At 49.9% G+C, this 19,231-nt stretch overlaps 1 protein-coding gene across 1 annotated transcript; it reads right to left on the bottom strand.

The window, feature by feature from the left end:
* Window positions 1-205: 205 nt before the first annotated feature.
* Window positions 206-17,903, bottom strand: LOC102942115 (zinc finger protein RFP-like). Its single transcript, XM_043527588.1, has 7 exons — window positions 17,496-17,903; window positions 15,919-16,014; window positions 12,798-13,025; window positions 11,548-11,570; window positions 5,436-5,545; window positions 3,921-3,995; window positions 206-971 (listed from the first exon to the last, which is right to left on the bottom strand). The coding sequence occupies exons 1-7, from the start codon at window positions 17,901-17,903 to the stop codon at window positions 463-465; spliced, it is 1,449 nt and encodes a 482-aa protein (XP_043383523.1). The 3' UTR covers window positions 206-462.
* Window positions 17,904-19,231: the final 1,328 nt, after the last annotated feature.

A 19,231-nucleotide genomic window follows, 5' to 3' on the forward strand; every position in this document is an offset into this window, starting at 1 on the left:
TTCATGGTGTCTGTGTATATAATGTCTTCTGCAATTTCCACAGTATGCATCCGATGAAGTGAGCTGTAGCTCACGAAAGCTCATGCTCAAATAAATTGGTTAGTCCCGCCCCCATTCTGCCCCTTCCCCCAAAGCCCCACCCTTGCTCTGCCTCTTCCCACCCCCACTCTGCCCACTCCCGGAAGCCCCTGCCTGCCCACCACTCACTGTTCTCTGCCCTCCTCCAAACCCCTCCCTGAGCCACCAAATAGTTGTTTGTTGATGCTGCCATCAACTGTTTAGTGGTGCCCCCCAGTTAGCTGATCGGGGCATTGCCAAACAGCTGATCGGCCACGCCGCTGAACAGCTGTGGCTGGTGGGTGCTGAGCTCCCACTATTTTTTTCCCAGGGGTGCTCCATCCCTAGAACACCCCAGGAGTTAGCACCTATGATCCCATGGGACCATTCCCCTTCGCCCCTACCTCAGGGACACAGCCGGAGTGGGGATCCTGCCAAAAAGAAAGGGAAGAGTCTCTCCCCAGTGAAAGAGGCCGGTGGGAAAATGAAGATCAGGAACTTGTTGTCAACATCAAAAAATGCCACCCGCCCCCCTTCATAGTCCAGAGCCACCCGGATTCTCCGGGGGATCGTAGGCAGGGGCAGAATGGTCTCACAGGAGGTGTAAGCCCGGTACTGACTGCCCCAGTGACCCACAGCCCAGATCTCCTGCTCAGGGTAATTGCTCATCCGTCCCTTCCTCCTTACAGACTCCCTGGCCACCCCCACTGACCAGATTCCTCCAACGCCCACCTCCACCTCCCAGTAGCATCTGCCCGAGGCGAACCCCTCACGGCCCAGCACGGAGAGAACGGAATCGAATCGCTCGGGATTGTCGGGCAGATCCCGCTGCTCGTGTCCCCGTCTCACACCTTTCCCGTCTGCAGACAGGACGAGCTGGGGATGAGCCGTGTCTGGATCCAGAGTCACATTCACTGGGGAGAGAGAATCAGAGCATTAGGGGCAGAGCTCGGCCCTGGTGAAGGAGGGGACCTTTTCTCACACTCCCCAGCAGCCCGGTCCCATCTGGGTCACTCCCTGATTTTCTGCCTCTCTGTCCCGGCTCTCTGTCCTCTCCCAGGTTCTACGGGTGCTGCAATATCTGCTGCTGTGACTGCTTCTCTCTGCCTCCTCCCCTGCTGCGTCTCCCTTTGGGGGCTGCCCCACTGCCAGCAGCAGGGACAGAGCAGGGGAGGCAGCAGAGCCTGGGAGTCACCAGTTGTGCCCGTTAAGGAGAGACACCCCAGCCCCAGCTAGCAAGGAGGAAGGAGGAGGCAGCCCAGACCACAGCCCAGACTCCTGTGTGGCTGGAGGGGGGCACAACCCTGGGGAAGAGCACCCAGCCCACTGTGGAAATAGGGATGCCAAACAATGGAGAACTGCCTCCCAGCCCACGGGGCAGAGGGGAGGAGGAGGCACCCAGTGGTGTAGCCCATAGGGCAGGGGCGGGCAACTTTTTGGCCTGAGGGCCACATCGGGTGTCCAAAATTGTATGGAGGGCTAGTTAGGGGAGGCTGTGCCCGCCCCCTATCCGAGCCCCCCTGCTTCTCGCCCTCTGATTGCCCCCCATCCAACCGCCCCTGTTCCCTGTGCCCATATGGCCCCCCCGGGACTCCTACCTCATCCACCACCCCCTGCGCCCCCCGGCCTCTGACTGCCCCATCCAACCCCTCCTCTCATTCCTGACTGCCCCCCAGGACCCCTGCCCCCATTCAACCCCCCTGTTCCCTGCCCTCTGACCGCCCCACCCCCTATCCACACCCCCGCCCCCACACCACCCCCTTGAACTCCCCTGCCCTCTATCCAGCCCCCCCTGCCCCCTTACTGCGCTGCCTGGAGCACTGTTGGCTGGCGGCGCTATAGCCGTGCCACCCAGCTGGAGCCAGCCACACCACCGCGCAGCACAGAGCACCGGGTCAGGCCCCAGGAGCTCGCAGCCCCACCGCCCAGAGCACTGCGCCAGCGGTGCAGTGAGCTGAGGCTGCGGGGGAAGGGGAACAGCAGGGGAGGGGCCGGGGGCGAGCCTCCCGGGGCAGGACTTCAGGGGCCAGGCAGGAGGGTCCAGCAGACCAGATGTGGCCTGCGGGCCGTAGTTTGCCCACCTCTGCCATAGGGCAAGCTTGCCTGTATTCACTGTCTTGCCTTCATTATATTTAGCTGTAATGCAAGAAACCTACAGGCATGTGTACCGTAAATCAGGGGTTCTCAAACTTCATTGTACCACGACCCTGTTCCGACAACAAAAATTACTATATGACACCAGGAGGGGGGGACCGAAGCCTGAGCCCTCCTGCCCCAGTCAGGGGGGCCAAAGCCCAAGGGCTTCAGCCCAGGTGAGGGGCCTGTAACCCTGAGCCCCATCACCCAGGGCTGAAGCCCTCAGGCTTTGGCTTCAGCCCCGGGCAGAGGGGCTGGAGCTTCGGCTTTGGCTCTGGGCCCCAGCAAGTCTGACGCCAGCCCTGGTGATCCCATTAAAACGGGGTCATGACGATACACTTTGAGGTCACGACCCCCAGTTTGAGAACCGCTGCAGGATTAGCTGAAGTATAAATTAGCATAAGTGTGGTTAAGCAGGTGGTAACCTTTGAATAGATAAATGGCCTAACGGTTACATTTAGATGTTGGGAAATAAGGAGAGCTTGCTCAGTGGTACGAGTTACAATGTTCCAGACAGTGCTACTGCAAGGAACATCAGAAGGAATAATCACAAATCCACTGGAGCAAGGGGTGATGGTATGATCATAGGCTGAAATGGCTGTTACATGTTAACCCAGCATTTCTCAAACGGGGGTTCCGCAAGGGTATTCCAGGGGGTCTGCCGGCTCCGCTGATCAACTCCTCCCCCTCCCTCCCTCAACGTCTCCCCCTCCCTCTCAGAGCCTCCTGCACACCGGGGAACAGGTGTTCAGCGGCGTGCAGGAGGCCCTGGGAGGGAGGGGGAGGAGCAGGGACATGGTGTGCTCAGGGAAGGAGGCGGGAAAAAGGAGGGGCAGGGGTGGAGCGGGGGTGGGAAGAGATGGGGCAGTGGTGGGGCATTGGGGAAGGGTGGAGTGGTGTGGGGCCTGGGGCTGAGCAGGGGATTGGGGGGTCTGTGAAAAAATTTAAATCAAAATGGGGGTCCTCAGGTTGCTAAAGTTTGAGAACCGCTGTGTTAACCTATAGATGCCAGAGACAGGGCTGGTCCTGTTGTCTCTTACCACCAGGTCCTCAACCAAGGCTGTGAGTATGCAGTTCTAGGATAACCCTGGTACTGTATGATCTCTACCTTGTTATGTGGCTTGGGTCTTTTCTAGCTTTCTTCATTATTTTCATAAAGGTATCTAAGGTTTTACTTTGCCCTCAGGGTATGTGTCCTTGTCATCCAACCTGAGACTCCCCACAAGATATCAACCTCCATCGTGTTAGGTCTGATTCTGGGGGAAGAACCTCACCACACGCCAATCAATTGGTCGCCAATCCAAACATGATTAACCTTCCAAAGGGTCAGGCAATAATGGAGAGGTCCTAAAGAGCCAGGGTGAAGGGAGGATCATAAATGGAGACCCCGCAGCCCAGTGGGAAGAGAAAATGGGAGATCCAGGTGACTGAGGGAGAGAAGCAAGTGCCCCGGGGGGACACTGGGGGAGGATCAAGCCAACAGCACTGAGTCCCAGTCAGTCAGTGGATTGCACTGCCACCCCCCATCTCACTCCCATGCCGCGCTTGTCATGTGGGAACAGCAGTTAAGGGGTTAATATTGTAGGATGTTTAAGTCCCCATCCCTTTTCCTGTCGCCCTCTCTCTCTCTGTTGGCAGGAGGCTGTTTTGTTTGATCTCGGAGGGTCTTCTGCCATTCAAGCTGGAGCTACAAATGCAAACCAGGAAATATCTCTGTAAAAACTCACCCTTTCTTCCTGTGGTGTCCACGCCCCACGCTAGAGATCTCCCTGCACTGGTCTCTAGCCCCAGAGCCAGAGTGTCTAGAGAGGAGAGATGTCATGGAGTCAGCTTTATGCCCAGCTTTCCACTCTGAATTAAACAAATCCGCTTAATGAGGGTAAGGAAACAGAGATAGGGAAAGGGGCAGAGATATGGAGAGAAAAAACTTGTTTAGTCAAGCCTGATGTAACTTAAACGGAATCAAGAATATCCCAGGAGCATTTTTATGTGACTATATCACTTGCTTTCTCGAAGGATCTCAGAACACCAATACATTCCTAGATTGAACATGAGAGAGCCCAGCGCAGACTGCATTTCTCCTCTGTTGGCCTGACCCATTGAGCTTTGATCAGCCCCACTGGTTGCTCCCTAGTGGTGAGGGGCTGGGCTGAGCTAAGCTGGGAGACTTGGTGTAAATCGTCACTTGCTAGGCGAACTAACAGGAGAGCTTAGGAGGGAGCCGAGAGAGGGCACACGAGAGGCTTTCCTTCTCTGTGCGGATTTCAAGATGGCCAGTGCTAGAACAGCAGCGGTGATCTACCATGGATGCGCCATGTTTTCTTTTCTGCCGGAAGCCAGAAGGGACTTCCTGTGCATGAAGTGCAAGGGGCTGGCTGTGCTGGAGGAATAGAACATCGTGATTTTGAAGATGGGGAAACTGAGGCACATAGCACTGAATTGATTTTTCCAGGCTCACTCTCCGAATCGGTGGAGGAGCTAGAACAAAACCCAAGTCTCCTGACTCCCAGCCCCCAGCTCTATCTCCTGGATCTGTTCCTTTTTCTCTATCATTAAACCATTGTTTACTGGATCTCTTTCTCCGTTCATTCATGAGTAGGGCCCTACCAAATTCATGGCCCAGTTTGGTCAATTTCACAGTCATGGGATTTTAAAAATAATAAATTTCATGACTGTAGCTATTTAAATCTGAAATTTCATGGTGTTGTAATTGTAGGGGTCCTGACCCAAAAAGGAGTTGTGCGGGAGTCGCAAGGTTATTATGGGGGGGGTTGTGGTACTGCTACCCTCACTTCTGCGCTGCTGGGGGCAGTGCTGCCTTCAGAGCTGGGCAGCTGCAGAGCAGCGGCTGCTGGCCGGGAGATCAGATTTCACAGGGGGAGACCAGATTTCACAGTCTGTGACGCATTTTTCATGGCTGTGAATTTGGTAGGGCCCTATTCATAAGCAGGATTCAGACCTTTTTGGATCTGGCACTGCTCCCTTCACCTGTATCCCAAATTTCTCATGATGTAGGAGAAACAAGTGAATAAAACATTGAACCACATTCATGTTATTTCATTTCTGAATCCTCATTCGAAACTTCTTTTGGCCTGGACAGTTCCCAGTCCCACGGCCCCGTCCAATGGTCCTATACTGTTCTTTTGCTGGGTTGTACATTGGCTGCTAAGTGGCCAGAGCCCACCTCCTCTCACAGTCACAGAGACGCAACTCGATCCTCCACCTGCCTCCCGTCTTGGTACCTTTGAATTTCCTCAGGGTCTCCTTTAAAGCAATAGTTTGCTGAGAGAAATCAGTAAGCCTCTTTTCCAGCTCAGGAGAAATCCCCATGGGCTGCTGGAACATTTTGCACCTGGAGAGAGAAAACTCTCTGAAGTAAATTATATTCATTACATTAATTACTCCTTATTATGCATTACTTAATTGCCTTTTAATATGAAGCTCACGCCAGTCAATGCTCCTGCTCTGGGGCCACAGAGAATGGATTCCTCTGTGTGTCCTACCCTCACAGAAGGTGACACCAAGGCACTGGCTGTGCATACTTCCCCCACAGTCATGATCCATCCTTAGGCTACAGAGACTATTAGGTCCAGATCCACAAAGGGATTTAGGCATCTAAGTCCCAGATTTAGGTGGCACTGAAACCCCCTTCATCTGCCACCTAACCCTGTAGATGCCTGTTAGGGGGCTTATTCCTTCACCCGCTCACTTCCCTGGTCCTTCTCGCATGAACAGAGAGCAACAATACCCGAAGTCCAAAGGTGCAAACAATTCGATGTTTATTGGGGTGAACTTCCAGCAAGCATGATTCCAGTTTCCTTCCTTAGTATCCTCCTTCCCAGCTCTGACACCACAGAGCCTTGCCTGTGTCCCCCGATTCCTTTTCCCATTCCCCCCTTAACAAAACATGATTCCAATTTCCCCACCTGCATTCCCTGTTCCCATTTCCCCCCGTACTTCCTGATTGCCTGCAGACTAGATAGTAAAACTTGAGTTCTGCTTAGCTATACCTTAACCAATCATTTCCCTGAAATTTAACTAACTAATCCTAACATATTGTAACATGATTAACTAACCAATTATATCCCAACACCTTAATTGGTTTACACCCAGCAAAATTAATTATACAGCAGACAGAAACAATCACAGAACCAGACAGAGATTATACAGACAAACAATAGGGAAATGGGGTCTACAGTGACAGAACAACAAAGAAATGAGGATTTCACATCCCAGCTATTGATAAGTGGGTTCTTGCCAGACAGGATGCTATCAAACTGAGTTTTCTTTTACATCTTCTAGGCACCTCCCTTTCTCTGGAGGCGATAGGCACTATCAGGACAGCATTGTATTCCTAACAGCCCAATAGCACCTTATTTCAATGTGACTAGGCTGGAATGTGAGGATGTGACCGGTCGCTTCCCAGCTTATGGCTGCCTCTGCTGCTTAGCCAGAGGCCTTAGCCTAAGAACAGGGCCTCAGACTGTCACAGTAAGAGAAGTTTCAGAGTAACAGCCGTGTTAGTCTGTATTCGTAAAAAGAAAAGGAGTACTTGTGGCACCTTAGAGACTAACCAGTTTATTTGAGCATGAGCTTTCGTGAGCTACAGCTCACTTCATCGGATGCATAGCATATCGTGGAAACTGCAGAAGACATTATATACACACAGAGACCATGAAACAAAACTTCCTCCCACCTCACTCCCCCGCTGGCAACAGCTTATCTAAAGTGATCCTCAAGTAGAGCCATTTCCAGCACAAATCCAGGTTTTCTCACCCTTCCCCCCCCACACACACACACATACAAACTCACTCTCCTGCTGGCAACAGCCCATCCCCCTTTGAAACCCCTCTTTATAATGCGCATGATAATCAAGGTGGGTCACCTCCAGCACTAATCCAGGTATTGGCACCCTGACAGCAGGATTGTCCGGCTATGTAGACTCACTCCTCAGGCCCTACGCTACCAGCACTCCCAGCTACCTTCGAGACACCACTGACTTCCTGAGGAAACTACAATCCATTGGTGATCTTCCTGATAACACCATCCTGGCCACTATGGATGTAGAAGCCCTCTACACCAACATTCCACACAAAGATGGACTACAAGCCATCAAGAACACTATCCCCGATAATGTCACGGCTAACCTGGTGGCTGAACTTTGTGACTTTGTCCTTACCCATAACTATTTTACATTTGGGGACAATGTATACCTTCAGATCAGCGGCACTGCTATGGGTACCCGCATGGCCCCACAGTATGCCAACATTTTTATGGCTGATTTAGAACAACGCTTCCTCAGCTCTCGTCCCCTAACGCCCCTACTTTACTTGCGCTATATTGATGACATCTTCATCATCTGGACCCATGGAAAAGAAGCCCTTGAGGAATTCCACCATGATTTCAACAGTTTCCATCCCACCATCAACCTCAGCCTGGTCCAGTCCACACAAGAGATCCACTTCCTGGACACTACAGTGCTAATGAACGATGGTCACATCAACACCACCCTATACCGGAAACCTACTGACCGCTATTCCTACCTACATGCCTCCAGCTTTCACCCTGACCACACCACACGATCCATCGTCTACAGCCAAGCTCTGCGATACAACCGCATTTGCTCCAACCCCTCAGACAGAGACAAACACCTACAAGATCTCTATCAAGCATTCTTACAACTACAATACCCACCTGCGGAAGTGAAGAAACAGATTGATAGAGCCAGAAGAGTTCCCAGAAGTCACCTACTACAGGACAGGCCTAACAAAGAAAATAACAGAATGCCACTAGCCGTCACCTTCAGCCCCCAACTAAAACCCCTCCAACGCATTATTAAGGATCTACAACCTATCCTGAAGGATGACCCAACACTCTCACAAATCTTGGGAGAAAGGCCAGTCCTTGCCTACAGACAGCCCCCCAACCTGAAGCGAATACTCACCAACAACCACATACCACACAACAGAACCACTAGCCCAGGAACCTATCCTTGCAACAAAGCCCGTTGCCAACTGTGCCCACATATCTATTCAGGGGACACCATCACAGGGCCTAACAACATCAGCCACAATATCAGAGGCTCGTTCACCTGCACATCCACCAATGTGATATATGCCATCATGTGCCAGCAATGCCCCTCTGCCATGTACATTGGTCAAACTGGACAGTCTCTACGTAAAAGAATAAATGGACACAAATCAGATGTCAAGAATTATAACATTCATAAACCAGTCGGAGAACACTTCAGTCTCTCTGGTCACGCAATCACAGACATGAGGGTCGCTATCTTAAAGCAAAAAAACTTCAAATCCAGACTCCAGCGAGAAACTGCTGAATTGGAATTCATTTGCAAATTGGATACTATTAATTTGGGCTTGAATAGAGACTGGGAGTGGCTAAGTCATTATGCAAGGTAGCCTGTCTCCCCTTGTTTTTTTCCTGCAAACCCCCCCCCAAGACGTTCTGGTTAAACTTGGATTATTGCTGTGCACATTGTAAGATGAGCTGTTGCCAGCAGGAGAATGAGTTTGTGTGTGTGGTTTTTGGAAAAAAGGGGGGTGGGGGTGGGGGGGGTGAGAAAACCTGGATTAGTGCTGGAGGTGACCCACCTTGATTATCATGCGCATTATAAAGAGGGGTTTCAAAGGGGGATGGGCTGTTGCCAGCAGGAGAGTGAGTTTGTATGTGTGTGTGGGGGGGGGGGGAAGGGTGAGAAAACCTGGATTTGTGCTGGAAATGGCTCTACTTGAGGATCACTTTAGATAAGCTGTTGCCAGCGGGGGAGTGAGGTGGGAGGAAGTTTTGTTTCATGGTCTCTGTGTGTATATAATGTCTTCTGCAGTTTCCACGATATGCTATGCATCCGATGAAGTGAGCTGTAGCTCACGAAAGCTCATGCTCAAATAAACTGGTTAGTCTCTAAGGTGCCACAAGTACTCCTTTTCTTTTTATTATAAAGAGGGGTTTCAAAGGGGATGGGCTGTTGCCAGCAGGAGAGTGAGTTTGTATGTGGGGGGGGGGGGGGGGAAGGGTGAGAAAACCTGGATTTGTGCTGGAAATGGCTCTACTTGATGATCACTTTAGATAAGCTGTTGCCAGCGGGGGAGTGAGGTGGGAGGAAGTTTTGTTTCATGGTCTCTGTGTGTATATAATGTCTTCTGCAGTTTCCACGATTTGCTATGCATCCGATGAAGTGAGCTGTAGCTCACGAAAGCTCATGCTCAAATAAACTGGTTAGTCTCCAAGGTGCCACAAGTACTCCTTTTCTTTTTACAGTAAGAGAAGGCTCTTACACCCGCAGACAGTGATTTTGATTCTTTCTTTTATACCTCTATAACTAGCTAAGTGATAAGAATACACCTAAATTCTTAAAGTATAGCCCTTTGCAGACAGACCTGAATATCTACATCCTAACAATTCCTAAGCACACTCAACACCTACCTTTCAGCCACAACGCACAGTCAACCTGTGGAACTCTTTGCCGGAGGATGTTGTGAAGGCCAAGACTAGAACAGGGTTTGAAAAAGAACTAGATACATTCATGGAGGACAGGTCCATCAATGGCGATTAGCCAGGCTGGCAGGGATGGTGTCCCTAGCCTCTGTTTGCCAGAAGCTGGGAATGGGCGACAGGGGATGGATCACTTGGTGATTGCCTGTTCTGTTCATTCCCTCTGGGGCACCTGGCATTGGACACTGTCGGGAGACAGGATAGTGGGCTAGATGGGCCATTGGTCTGACCCCGTGCGGCCGCTCTTAAGTTCTAAAAATGCCCTAGGTACCTATGTTTCTGCCTCTGGGCACAGGCACTGCTACCTCCCCATAGGCGTCTCCTGCCTATGCTGCAGTGCAGTCCTCAAACCAGGGAGGTGCCCCCCCACCTATCTTGCCTGTAGATGTGCTGAGACATGCCTAACGGCACACAAAATCGGTAACCCCTGGGGTATGGGATGTTCTGCAGTGGGTCTCTCAGTCTCTCCTGTTGAGGTGGTTCAACCTTTTTATACATAATTAAATATGACTTGGGCCAGACAGAGAATGCCTTGCCAGTCCCAGAGGGCACTCACCTGAGAGGTGGAAACCCTATGGTCAAATCTCATCGTTGCAATGCCTTAGAAGATACGGGCCTATGTGTATGGGTAGGAAGGAAGTTGCATCCTGGCCACTTTGGTCCATGTCCTCCATGCTCTGATGGCCAGGATGTTCCCATGTTGCTAGTGGTCTTTGTATTGTAGACCTCGAGCCCAACAGCAACTGGAGTCAGACCAGTCCCTCACCAGACACAGCTCACTCCACACAAAGGGTACATCTGCACTCTTCTTTCAGCACGGTATAGAGTGCATACACGGGGAGGCCCCCTTAGCATGGGTGTAAATAGCAGTGCAGGCCATGAGGCATGGCTTAGGTGAGTAAAGACACTCCTGAAGGGTGAGGGTATGTAGACGAGAACATACCCCACATGCTCTCTGCTCACCCAAGTCATGCCTCCCCATCTACTCAGTGCTGTTTTCAGTGGGGTAGCGTCCTACTGACTCCCTGCAGCTGGAGCCTCTCCCCGCTGCAGGAGAAAAGACTCCAGAAGTGGGGAAAGGCTCTGGCAATGGGAGAGACAGCGGGGAAAGGCTCCTGCAGCTTCCCACTACAGGAGCCTGTCCCCACAGCAAGGGAAAGTCTCCAGCAGGGGAAGGCCGCAGGGAAAAGTGGCCTTTCCTTATTGCCTCCCCCCTGCCGGAGCCTTTCACCGCATGTAGTTACACAGCACAGTGTGGACGGAGCCTGTTTCTCATTGCGTCGTGTAGCTACACACACCCTATATGCCACCACCAGTGGTGTGTAGTGTAGACGTAGCCAAAGAGTCAGCAGTGCTGGATTGTAACCAGGGCCCTAGAGATGAAAGGCCTCTTAATCCATCCCCAGCATCCTGAGACAGCCAGTCCCTTAGAGGTGGAAGCAGTGCTTAATTTGTGCCAGGGCATGCCAGGGCTCAGTGCCAGCACCTCTAGGCTTGGCAGTTCCTAGCCCTGGCACCTCTGGGCCTGGCAGTTCACAGCCCCGGCACCTCTGGGCCTGGCAGTTCACAGCCCCCGCACCTCTGGGCCTGGCAGTTCACAGCCCCGGCACCTCTGGGCTTGATGCATCAGTTATGAAAGTAAAAAATATGGCTCCTAATTGCCTGAGCCACGGCACTTCTTTCATTACAAAGTAATCACTGGGTGGAAGACATTTAAAACCACTTAATTAAACTTAACACAGGAGAGTTGTGACTGTGCCCCCTACACATTGCTGCTGTGCCCTGGGGTTTTAACGTGACAAGAGAATGAAAGGCGAGGGGGAGTGAGAAGGAGCCATGTACCTGCTCAAGGTGATCCTGATGTCCTAGAAGGGAGAGAAAGAGAGAGAGGAAGTTGATTGCACATGTGAAATACTAAACACCCATCAAGTTCCATAGGTTAAAGTCACAACCTACTTCTACATATTTATTAAAGCATCTAGATCACAGAGTTGGATTTTCCAAAACAGCTACTAAATCTTCCCCTGGGGTTAGACGGTGCGCTCTATTGGGCACAGAGAAACAATCCAGGGTGTTTTCAAAAGGCAAATGCTAATCAGGAAAATTAACATTTCCCACCCCAATCTCCACCTCCATCTCCACAGCAGATTCCTGGGTTTGGCACATGTTATGTTGCCTTAGCAAAATGTTTAGACTCCTACTTTGGACGCTGGGTTGTGGGGTTCATTTGCTGGCTCTGCTGCAGGCTCTCTCTGTGCCTGGCACATTGGAGCCTCTGGAGGCTATTGCAATACAAACAATAAGTTAAATATTTATGGGCTCATTTGGATTTGATCTTCCCTAGGGCACTAGCTGAGTGCAGAACTCTGGCAAGCAAAGTTGCCACAGGGCTCTGGCATTCTGCATGCACAGGGCAGCCATAGGCAGCGTCTCACAAAGAACTGGGAGAGCAGGCTACATACCAGGAATATTCCACATCAGATTTCAGAGTAGCAGCTGTGTTAGTCTGTATTCGCAAAAAGAAAAGGAGGACTTGTGGCACCTTAGAGACTAACCAATTTATTTGAGCATAAGCTTTCGTGAGCTACACCTCACTTCATCGGATGCATAAAAGTCGAAAATGCAGTGAGGATGTTTTTATACACACAGACCATGAAAAAATGGGTGTTTTTCACTTCAAAACGTTTTCTCTCCCCCCACCCCACTCTCCTGCTGGTAATAGCTTATCTAAAGTGATCAATCCTTACAATGTGTATGATAATCAAGGTGGGCCATTTCCAGCACAAATGGGGGGGGGGGGGGTAGGAAAAAACAAGGGGAAATAGGTTACCTTGCATAATGACTTAGCCACTCCCAGTCTCTATTCAAGCCTAAGTTAATTGTATCCAATTTGCAAATGAATTCCAATTCCACATCAGAGAGAATTTTGGGGGCAATTTTGGCATCATCCCCTGTGCATCATCCCAATTTGTGCATCATCCCCTGTGAAGATAGTTCAGGATACCGTGCAGAGGCAACTGGGTGTCTCTAACAGAAGTGGGGAAAGGCTCCTGTCCACTGCTGGAGCCTATCGCCACAGCAAGGAAATTCACCTGCAGGAAATCACTCGCTGGCTGCTGGCACTTCCCCTCCAGCTCACTGATCAGGCTATTAAGGTGGGAAATCTCCATGGGAAATCTGGTGACTGTTTCCTTTTGCCACTTCGTAATCCTGTCCAACTCTTCCAGCCGGGCCAGCAAGAGGCACTCTTGTTCCTCCAGAAACTGGCGGAGCTGCTGAAATTCAAACCCAATTCTCTGCCTCTCCTTTTTGATCTTTTCCTGTAACAAACAGATAGAAATGGGGAATGGGCAGGTAAAGACCCTGCAGAGAGATCGGGGTATTTCATACAGCCATGTGTCTGCCAAAGGGAAATTTCTCACTATCCCAAAAAGTCATTTCAAGACTTTTTTTTGAGACAAACTCCCTATGGATGAGAGAGAGATCTTCCTAAAGCTTCCTTAGTCAGTCCTAATTTATGTTAATAGTGTGTGATCTTTAGCATAGATTCATAGATTCCAAGGCCAGAAGAAACCATTGTGATCATCTAAGTCTGACCTGTGTAACACAGGCCATAGGATTTTCCAAAACATTTTTTCTTTAGGTTTCAGAGTAACAGCCGTGTTAGTCTGTATTCGTAAAAAGAAAAGGAGTACTTGTGGCACCTTAGAGACTAACCAGTTTATTTGAGCATGAGCTTTCGTGAGCTACAGCTCACTTCATCGGATGCATAGCATATCGTTCTTTAATTAGAGCATATTTTTTTTTAAAAAAACCAATCTTGATTTAAAAATTGGCAGCGATTGAGAATCTGCCATGACCCTTGGTAATATTGCAGTGGTTAATTATCCTCACTGTTAAAAATATACACCTTATTTACAGTCTGAATTTGTCTAGCTTCAACTTCCAGCCAGACAATTGTGGTATATTTTTGTCCTCTAGTTCCAAAGAGCTCATTATCAAACATTTGTTTCCCACGTAGGTACTTACACACCGTGATCCAGTCACTTCTGAAGCCTTATTTATGTTAAGTTGAATAGATGGAGCTCCTTGCATCTATGACTAGAAGGCACATTTTCTATGCTATTGGTCAGTCTCGTAGCTCTTCTCTGAACCCTCTCCAGTTTATCAACAGCCTTTCTGAATTGAGGAGACCAGAACTGGACACAGGATTCCAACAGCAGTTTCACCAGGACCAAATACAGAGGTAAAATAACCTCTCTACCCCTACTCGAAAGTCCCATGGTTACGCATCCAAGGATCACATTTTGGCTACAGTGCTGCATGATGAGGATGTTCTCATATCACTGGCCTAGTGAACTCCAGATTCATCTAGCAGCAGAAAGGGCAGCAGGAGGCAGGTCTCAGGTTAACATTCTCTCTCTCTGACTGTGTCTACACTGAAACCGCTACAGCGGCAGAGTGGCAGCGCTGCAGCTGCGCTGTGGTAGGGCGTCAGTGTAGACACTCACTGCAGCAACAGGAGGAGGTCACCCCAGAGGCAGATCAAGGTCTCCTGGGGTCCTGGGCTGCAGCAAGTGAGGGGGCCCCGAGGCCAAAACCGTGGCCCTACCCCACTCCTTCCGCCTGCAGCCCCACCCCCGTTCCGCCCCTTCCACCTGCAACCCCGCACATGGCCCACCCTTGTTCCGCCCCTCCCCCCGTGGCCCTCCCCTCGTTCTACCCACGGCCCCACTCTTGTTCCGCCTCTTCCCCCATGGTCCTGCCCCTGTTCCACCCACAGTCCTGCCCCCATTCCACTCCTTCCCCCACAGCCCTATCGCACCCCCCTCCCCGCTTGCTCCTTCCCCCCACTGTGGCACCAAGACTGGAGAAGCTGTGCACCGAGGTTGTGGTGAGAGCTCCTCCCGCCCTGGGGCCGTGGCGGGGGGAGATTTTTCCAGGCCGTCGGCCCATGCAGTAATTTGGCACTGGTTCTCCCATTGCTGTGCTAAATCCACCTCCCCGAGAAACAGTCGCTAGGTTGATGGAAGAATTCTTCTATCGACTTAGCACTGTCTACACCAGGGTAGGTCAGCGTAACTATGTCTTTCGGGGGGGGGTGGTGGATTTTTCACATCCCTGAATGACATAGCTAGGTCAAACTAACATGTTAGTGCAGACCTGGCCCATCTCTCTATCTCACACACACACACCCCCTGCAGTGGCAGAGACTCCTGGGCAAAGGGAGGTGCGGGAAATTAAAAGCATGACACCAACAAAAAAATCCAATGAGAAAAATCATGATATCAGCATATCAGTCATTTAAAAAACAAATACAAACCACAGAGACCAATGCTCATTAACACACAAGAGAGAGACACCCAGAAATTTCCTATAGGCACTCCCGTGGACAGAGACGACCCACGCCTGCCACTAGTGGCGGGGGCGGGAGGGGACAGTGAGGGCAGCTGGCTTCAGCAGTGTAACTGAGCATGCTCAGTCCGTGGGCGCATGCTCAGTACAAACCGTGCCGCAAATCTGGGGGGGCACATGATCCCCCTATGTGTTGCCTCTGCATGTGGAAATGCAATCACACACGCATCAAACTCAGGAGCATGTGGTCACAGAAGAACAGAAATACCATCCCCACATGGAAGTCATAGAGTGAGAGACACATTGACACATACTTATTTATTGTCTCAGAGAGACACAAGCATTCACATCCCGGGCTCTTAAGCTTGAGCTCCACTTAAAAGTTATCGCAAAAAGAAAAGGAGTACTTGTGGCACCCTAGAGACGAACCAATTTATTTGAGCATAAGCTTTCATGCATCCGATGAAGTGAGCTGTAGCTCACGAAAGCTCATGCTCAAATAAATTGGTTAGTCTCTAAGGTGCCACAAGTACTCCTTTTCTTTTTGCGAATACAGACTAACACGGCTGCTACTCTGAAACTTAAAAGTTATATCAGCATAATCACAGCGGTCGGGGTCACAGCGCTAGGAAGAATTCTTCCGCCAACCTCTCGGGGAGGTGGATTACCTACGCTGATGGGAGAGCCCCTCCTATCAGCGTAAGTTGTGTCCACACTTGTGTCTACAGCTGTGCAGTGGTGGTCTTTTCAGTGTAGACAAGCCCCAAGATCTAATAGCCCATATTTAAATCCTAGTCTAGACAAAGCCAGCGATACTCACTCACAGATAGAGATCCCCTCTCTGCTTTGGGCACCTACCAGATACTCGCAGCTCCTCCTCTCGCCAGTCAGTTTAAATTCCAGGAGTTTTTCTCTCTCTTCCCTCAGAGCCTGCAGTCGAGCCTTGACTCGCTCCTGAGAAGAGAAAAAGATTTTGGTGGGATTTCCTTTTTGGGTGGCGGAGGAGTGGATCCAATTCAGACTTCACTTAAATAAACTCTTTACCAGCTACTCTAACTCACGGGGAGAACTTTCTTAATGCCACTTGCATGTAAATTCCCTGGCTGGCTGGGGCCAAGTTTGCCTCCCATAATTCAGTGGGTTCCCCCCCCCCGTCAGTAATGCTGGCCTGTATAACAAACCAAGGGCTCTGCTTAGCAGTCAGGCAGTCTGGGGAGCAAGGAGTGGGTTATTGCTTTGTTGGGTATGAAATTAATGACACAAAAGAAGACAAAAACGACCAAAGTCAACTTTATTTCAAATAGACCAGCTTCAGAAAGGAACTTGCAACATCTAAAGGGCTCATCTATGCTAGAATCGCCACAGCAGCACAGCTGTACCAATTGCAGTTGTTAGCAAAATACAGCCATTAAAAAGCCAGGGAATTAGGAGTCAGTGTTAAACTGGATACCCAGCGTACAAGAATTGGAGAAAGGCATTACCTTCTTGGGAGTGAAATAAGTGGCGTAGAGCAAGGAGTAATATATTACTCCAGTCAATTTTATTCACAACAGGTTCAGTGACTGAGGAATGTCATTTCAGGGTGAAATAGCCCTGATCCTCCGGCACACACATGCTTAATTTACTAATCTAAGTAGCCTCATTGACATGGTAATATAAATTTAAGCATGTGCATAAGGATTTATCTCGACTTGCCAGTCATTGCAGGTGTGAATTTAAAGCACAGTACATGTGTGGACAGTTTTACTCCAAAACAACAGTGATGTATTCCTATTCAGCTTAATCCACTTTACAGGAGCAAGAGCACTCTTGCTCCAAAATAAGAGCGTCCACACACGGAGTTGATCAGGAATTTCTCCATGTAATGGACAAGCCCTAAGTAGTGTTTGGAAGACTGTGACCTTCGATGCAAAAGGGCACATTCATTTAGGTCTAATTCCCAGACTATGTAACATTTTCTTTAATGTTAGGTGCACAGATCAGTAACTTAAGAGCACAACCCCTTGCAGGAACGCTTGTTAGTAAAATGAATGAATGAGACGTTAGGTGTTCAGGTTCCACTAGAAAAAAAAAACAGTTATCAGGAGCAAAGATAAAAAATTTAGTGGCTAAGGCCTTGCTCCTCAAAGATACCTAGGCTCTCAATTTCCAGTGATTTCAATGGAATCCAGAAATCTAAATACCTCTGAAGCTCTGGGCCAAAATTCCATGCAAGAACTCAGTTGTGAGCATAAATAGACCATCAATAACGCAGGAAATGAGAAGTTCAAGTTAAACTGGAAAGCAACCCAAACGTTTAGTCTAGAAATTGCCCAGCGAAGGGCCCAAATTACACTAGGATTTACTGAACTGCTGCCATTTTGATTTTGAAAAGCCAACCAACCAAAAACATAAATGAGGCATAAATAGAGACTCTGGAGAGAGAGATTTCCTACCTTGTACTTCTGGGCAGCCTCCTCTATGGGAACCGCAGCGTGAGCTCCATGCGCCCAGGACTCTCTGCAGACCAAACATATTAATTGTTGTTCCTCCACACAGAAGAGTTTCAGAGGCTCCCTGTGTTTCTCACACACGCGCTCTGCCTCTGGCTCTTTTGCGGGAGGTAACTTCAGCTGTTTCACTAGCTCCACCATGTTCGCCAGCTCCCTGTTGAGCCTGAAGTTTCTCTGCTGGGCGGTCTGTCTGCATTGGGGGCAGGAGAAGTTTATAGCCAGTTCGCCCCAGCACTGAGTGATGCAGGCTCGGCAGAAGTTGTGCCCGCAGTGTATAGACACCGGGTCCTGGAAATACTCCAAGCAGATGGAACAAGAAGCTTCCTCTTGGAGTTTTTCCACAGTAGCCATGGCTCTCCGTGAGGACAAGTGTGACAGCAGGTTAAATTCACATCACTTCCCTTTGAGTGCATCCTGACAGCATTTCTTCTTCTGGAGTCGGCTCATTTGCTGGGCTGGAATGAGCCCCATCTAGTTTCAGCCCCTGAGGCCCTGGAGAGCAATGTGACCCTCCCCATGCAGGGAACAGTGCTACTTAATTCCCAGGTTAAAAAAAACTCTTTGAAACTGCATTTAAGAGAATGCATCTCTCTGCTATTGAAGGGCAGAACGGTGAAATCCTGCCCCCAAATGTCAATAAATGAATGTAATGTAATCATTTATTTACATCCAGACACAGTAAGAAAAATTATTGGCGGTTAGGAGTCAGATTTCACCTAACAGATAAAGATTATCCATCACTGGAGACTTTTAAGAGCAGGTTAGACAAACACCTGTCAGGGATGATCAGATAATACTTAGTCCTGCCATGAGGGCAGGGGACTGGACGAGACGACCTCTCAAGGTCCCTTCCAGTTCTATGATTCTATGATTACCAAGTAGGGAAGCGCTCCAAGCTAAGCGTATCTCTGTCCCTGTCCTTCTTTATCCCCTGCTGATCTGCCACCTTTGCGCCACCCAAGTTGTGTTTATATTTACTGATATTCCTGTAGCTCCTAGACCTGCCCCAGTCAGGCTCGGTGTGCTGCAAGCCAGACAGACTTGTAATAAACGCCCAGATCCTCAGGTATTTAGCCTCCATTGGAAGTTAGGAGACTAAATACATTCCAGGACCTGGGTCAAAGGAAAAATCCTTCCTCCGTATTCATTAACATTCCCACGATTTCCTGGAGCGGGGAAAGAAGTGGATGCTGCAGACAGGGCCATACATCAGCCATGGCAGACCATTAAAGGCAAGGCAAACAAGCAACAAAAAGCAAAAATCAGAAACTGAGGCCTGGTCTGCACTAGGGAATTCAGGCTGTCTAACGACATCGCTCAGGGGATGTGAAAAATCCACTCCCGTGAGTGACACAGCCTAGTGCAGCCTAGACACAACCTAGCCCCCAGGGTAGAGAGCGCTGTGTGGCCGGGAGAATGCCGTAGCTCCCGTCTCTCGGGCAGGTGGAGCACCTACGCCAACAACGGGAGACGTCTTCCCGTCAGCGTCGGTAGCGTCTTCACTGAAGTGCTACAGCGGCACCACTGCAGCGTTTTAAGCGTAGACCTGCCCTCAGTGGGAGGAGACGGGGATGGTCGGAGGTTTAAAACCTTCCCTGCCCTGAAGACCCTTTGGTTTAGGTTGACCAGTCAGACGATGGGTGGGGGAAGGGGATACAGGAGACAAAGCAGAGCAGGAA

This window comes from Chelonia mydas, chromosome 14 (genome assembly GCF_015237465.2).
Source record: "Chelonia mydas isolate rCheMyd1 chromosome 14, rCheMyd1.pri.v2, whole genome shotgun sequence".
Taxonomy (NCBI): Eukaryota; Metazoa; Chordata; order Testudines; family Cheloniidae; genus Chelonia; species Chelonia mydas.

Coding starts and splice junctions, on each gene's coding strand:
- LOC102942115 (XM_043527588.1), bottom strand. CDS start 17,903: ATGGCTACTGTGGAAAAACTCCAAGAGGAAGCTTCTTGTTCCATCTGC. Junction 13,026..15,918: donor GGAGGAGCTGCGAGTATCTG/GTAGGTGCCCAA, acceptor TGTTTGTTACAG/GAAAAGATCAAAAAGGAGAG. Junction 972..3,920: donor GGACACCACAGGAAGAAAGG/GTGAGTTTTTAC, acceptor CTCTCTCCCCAG/TGAATGTGACTCTGGATCCA.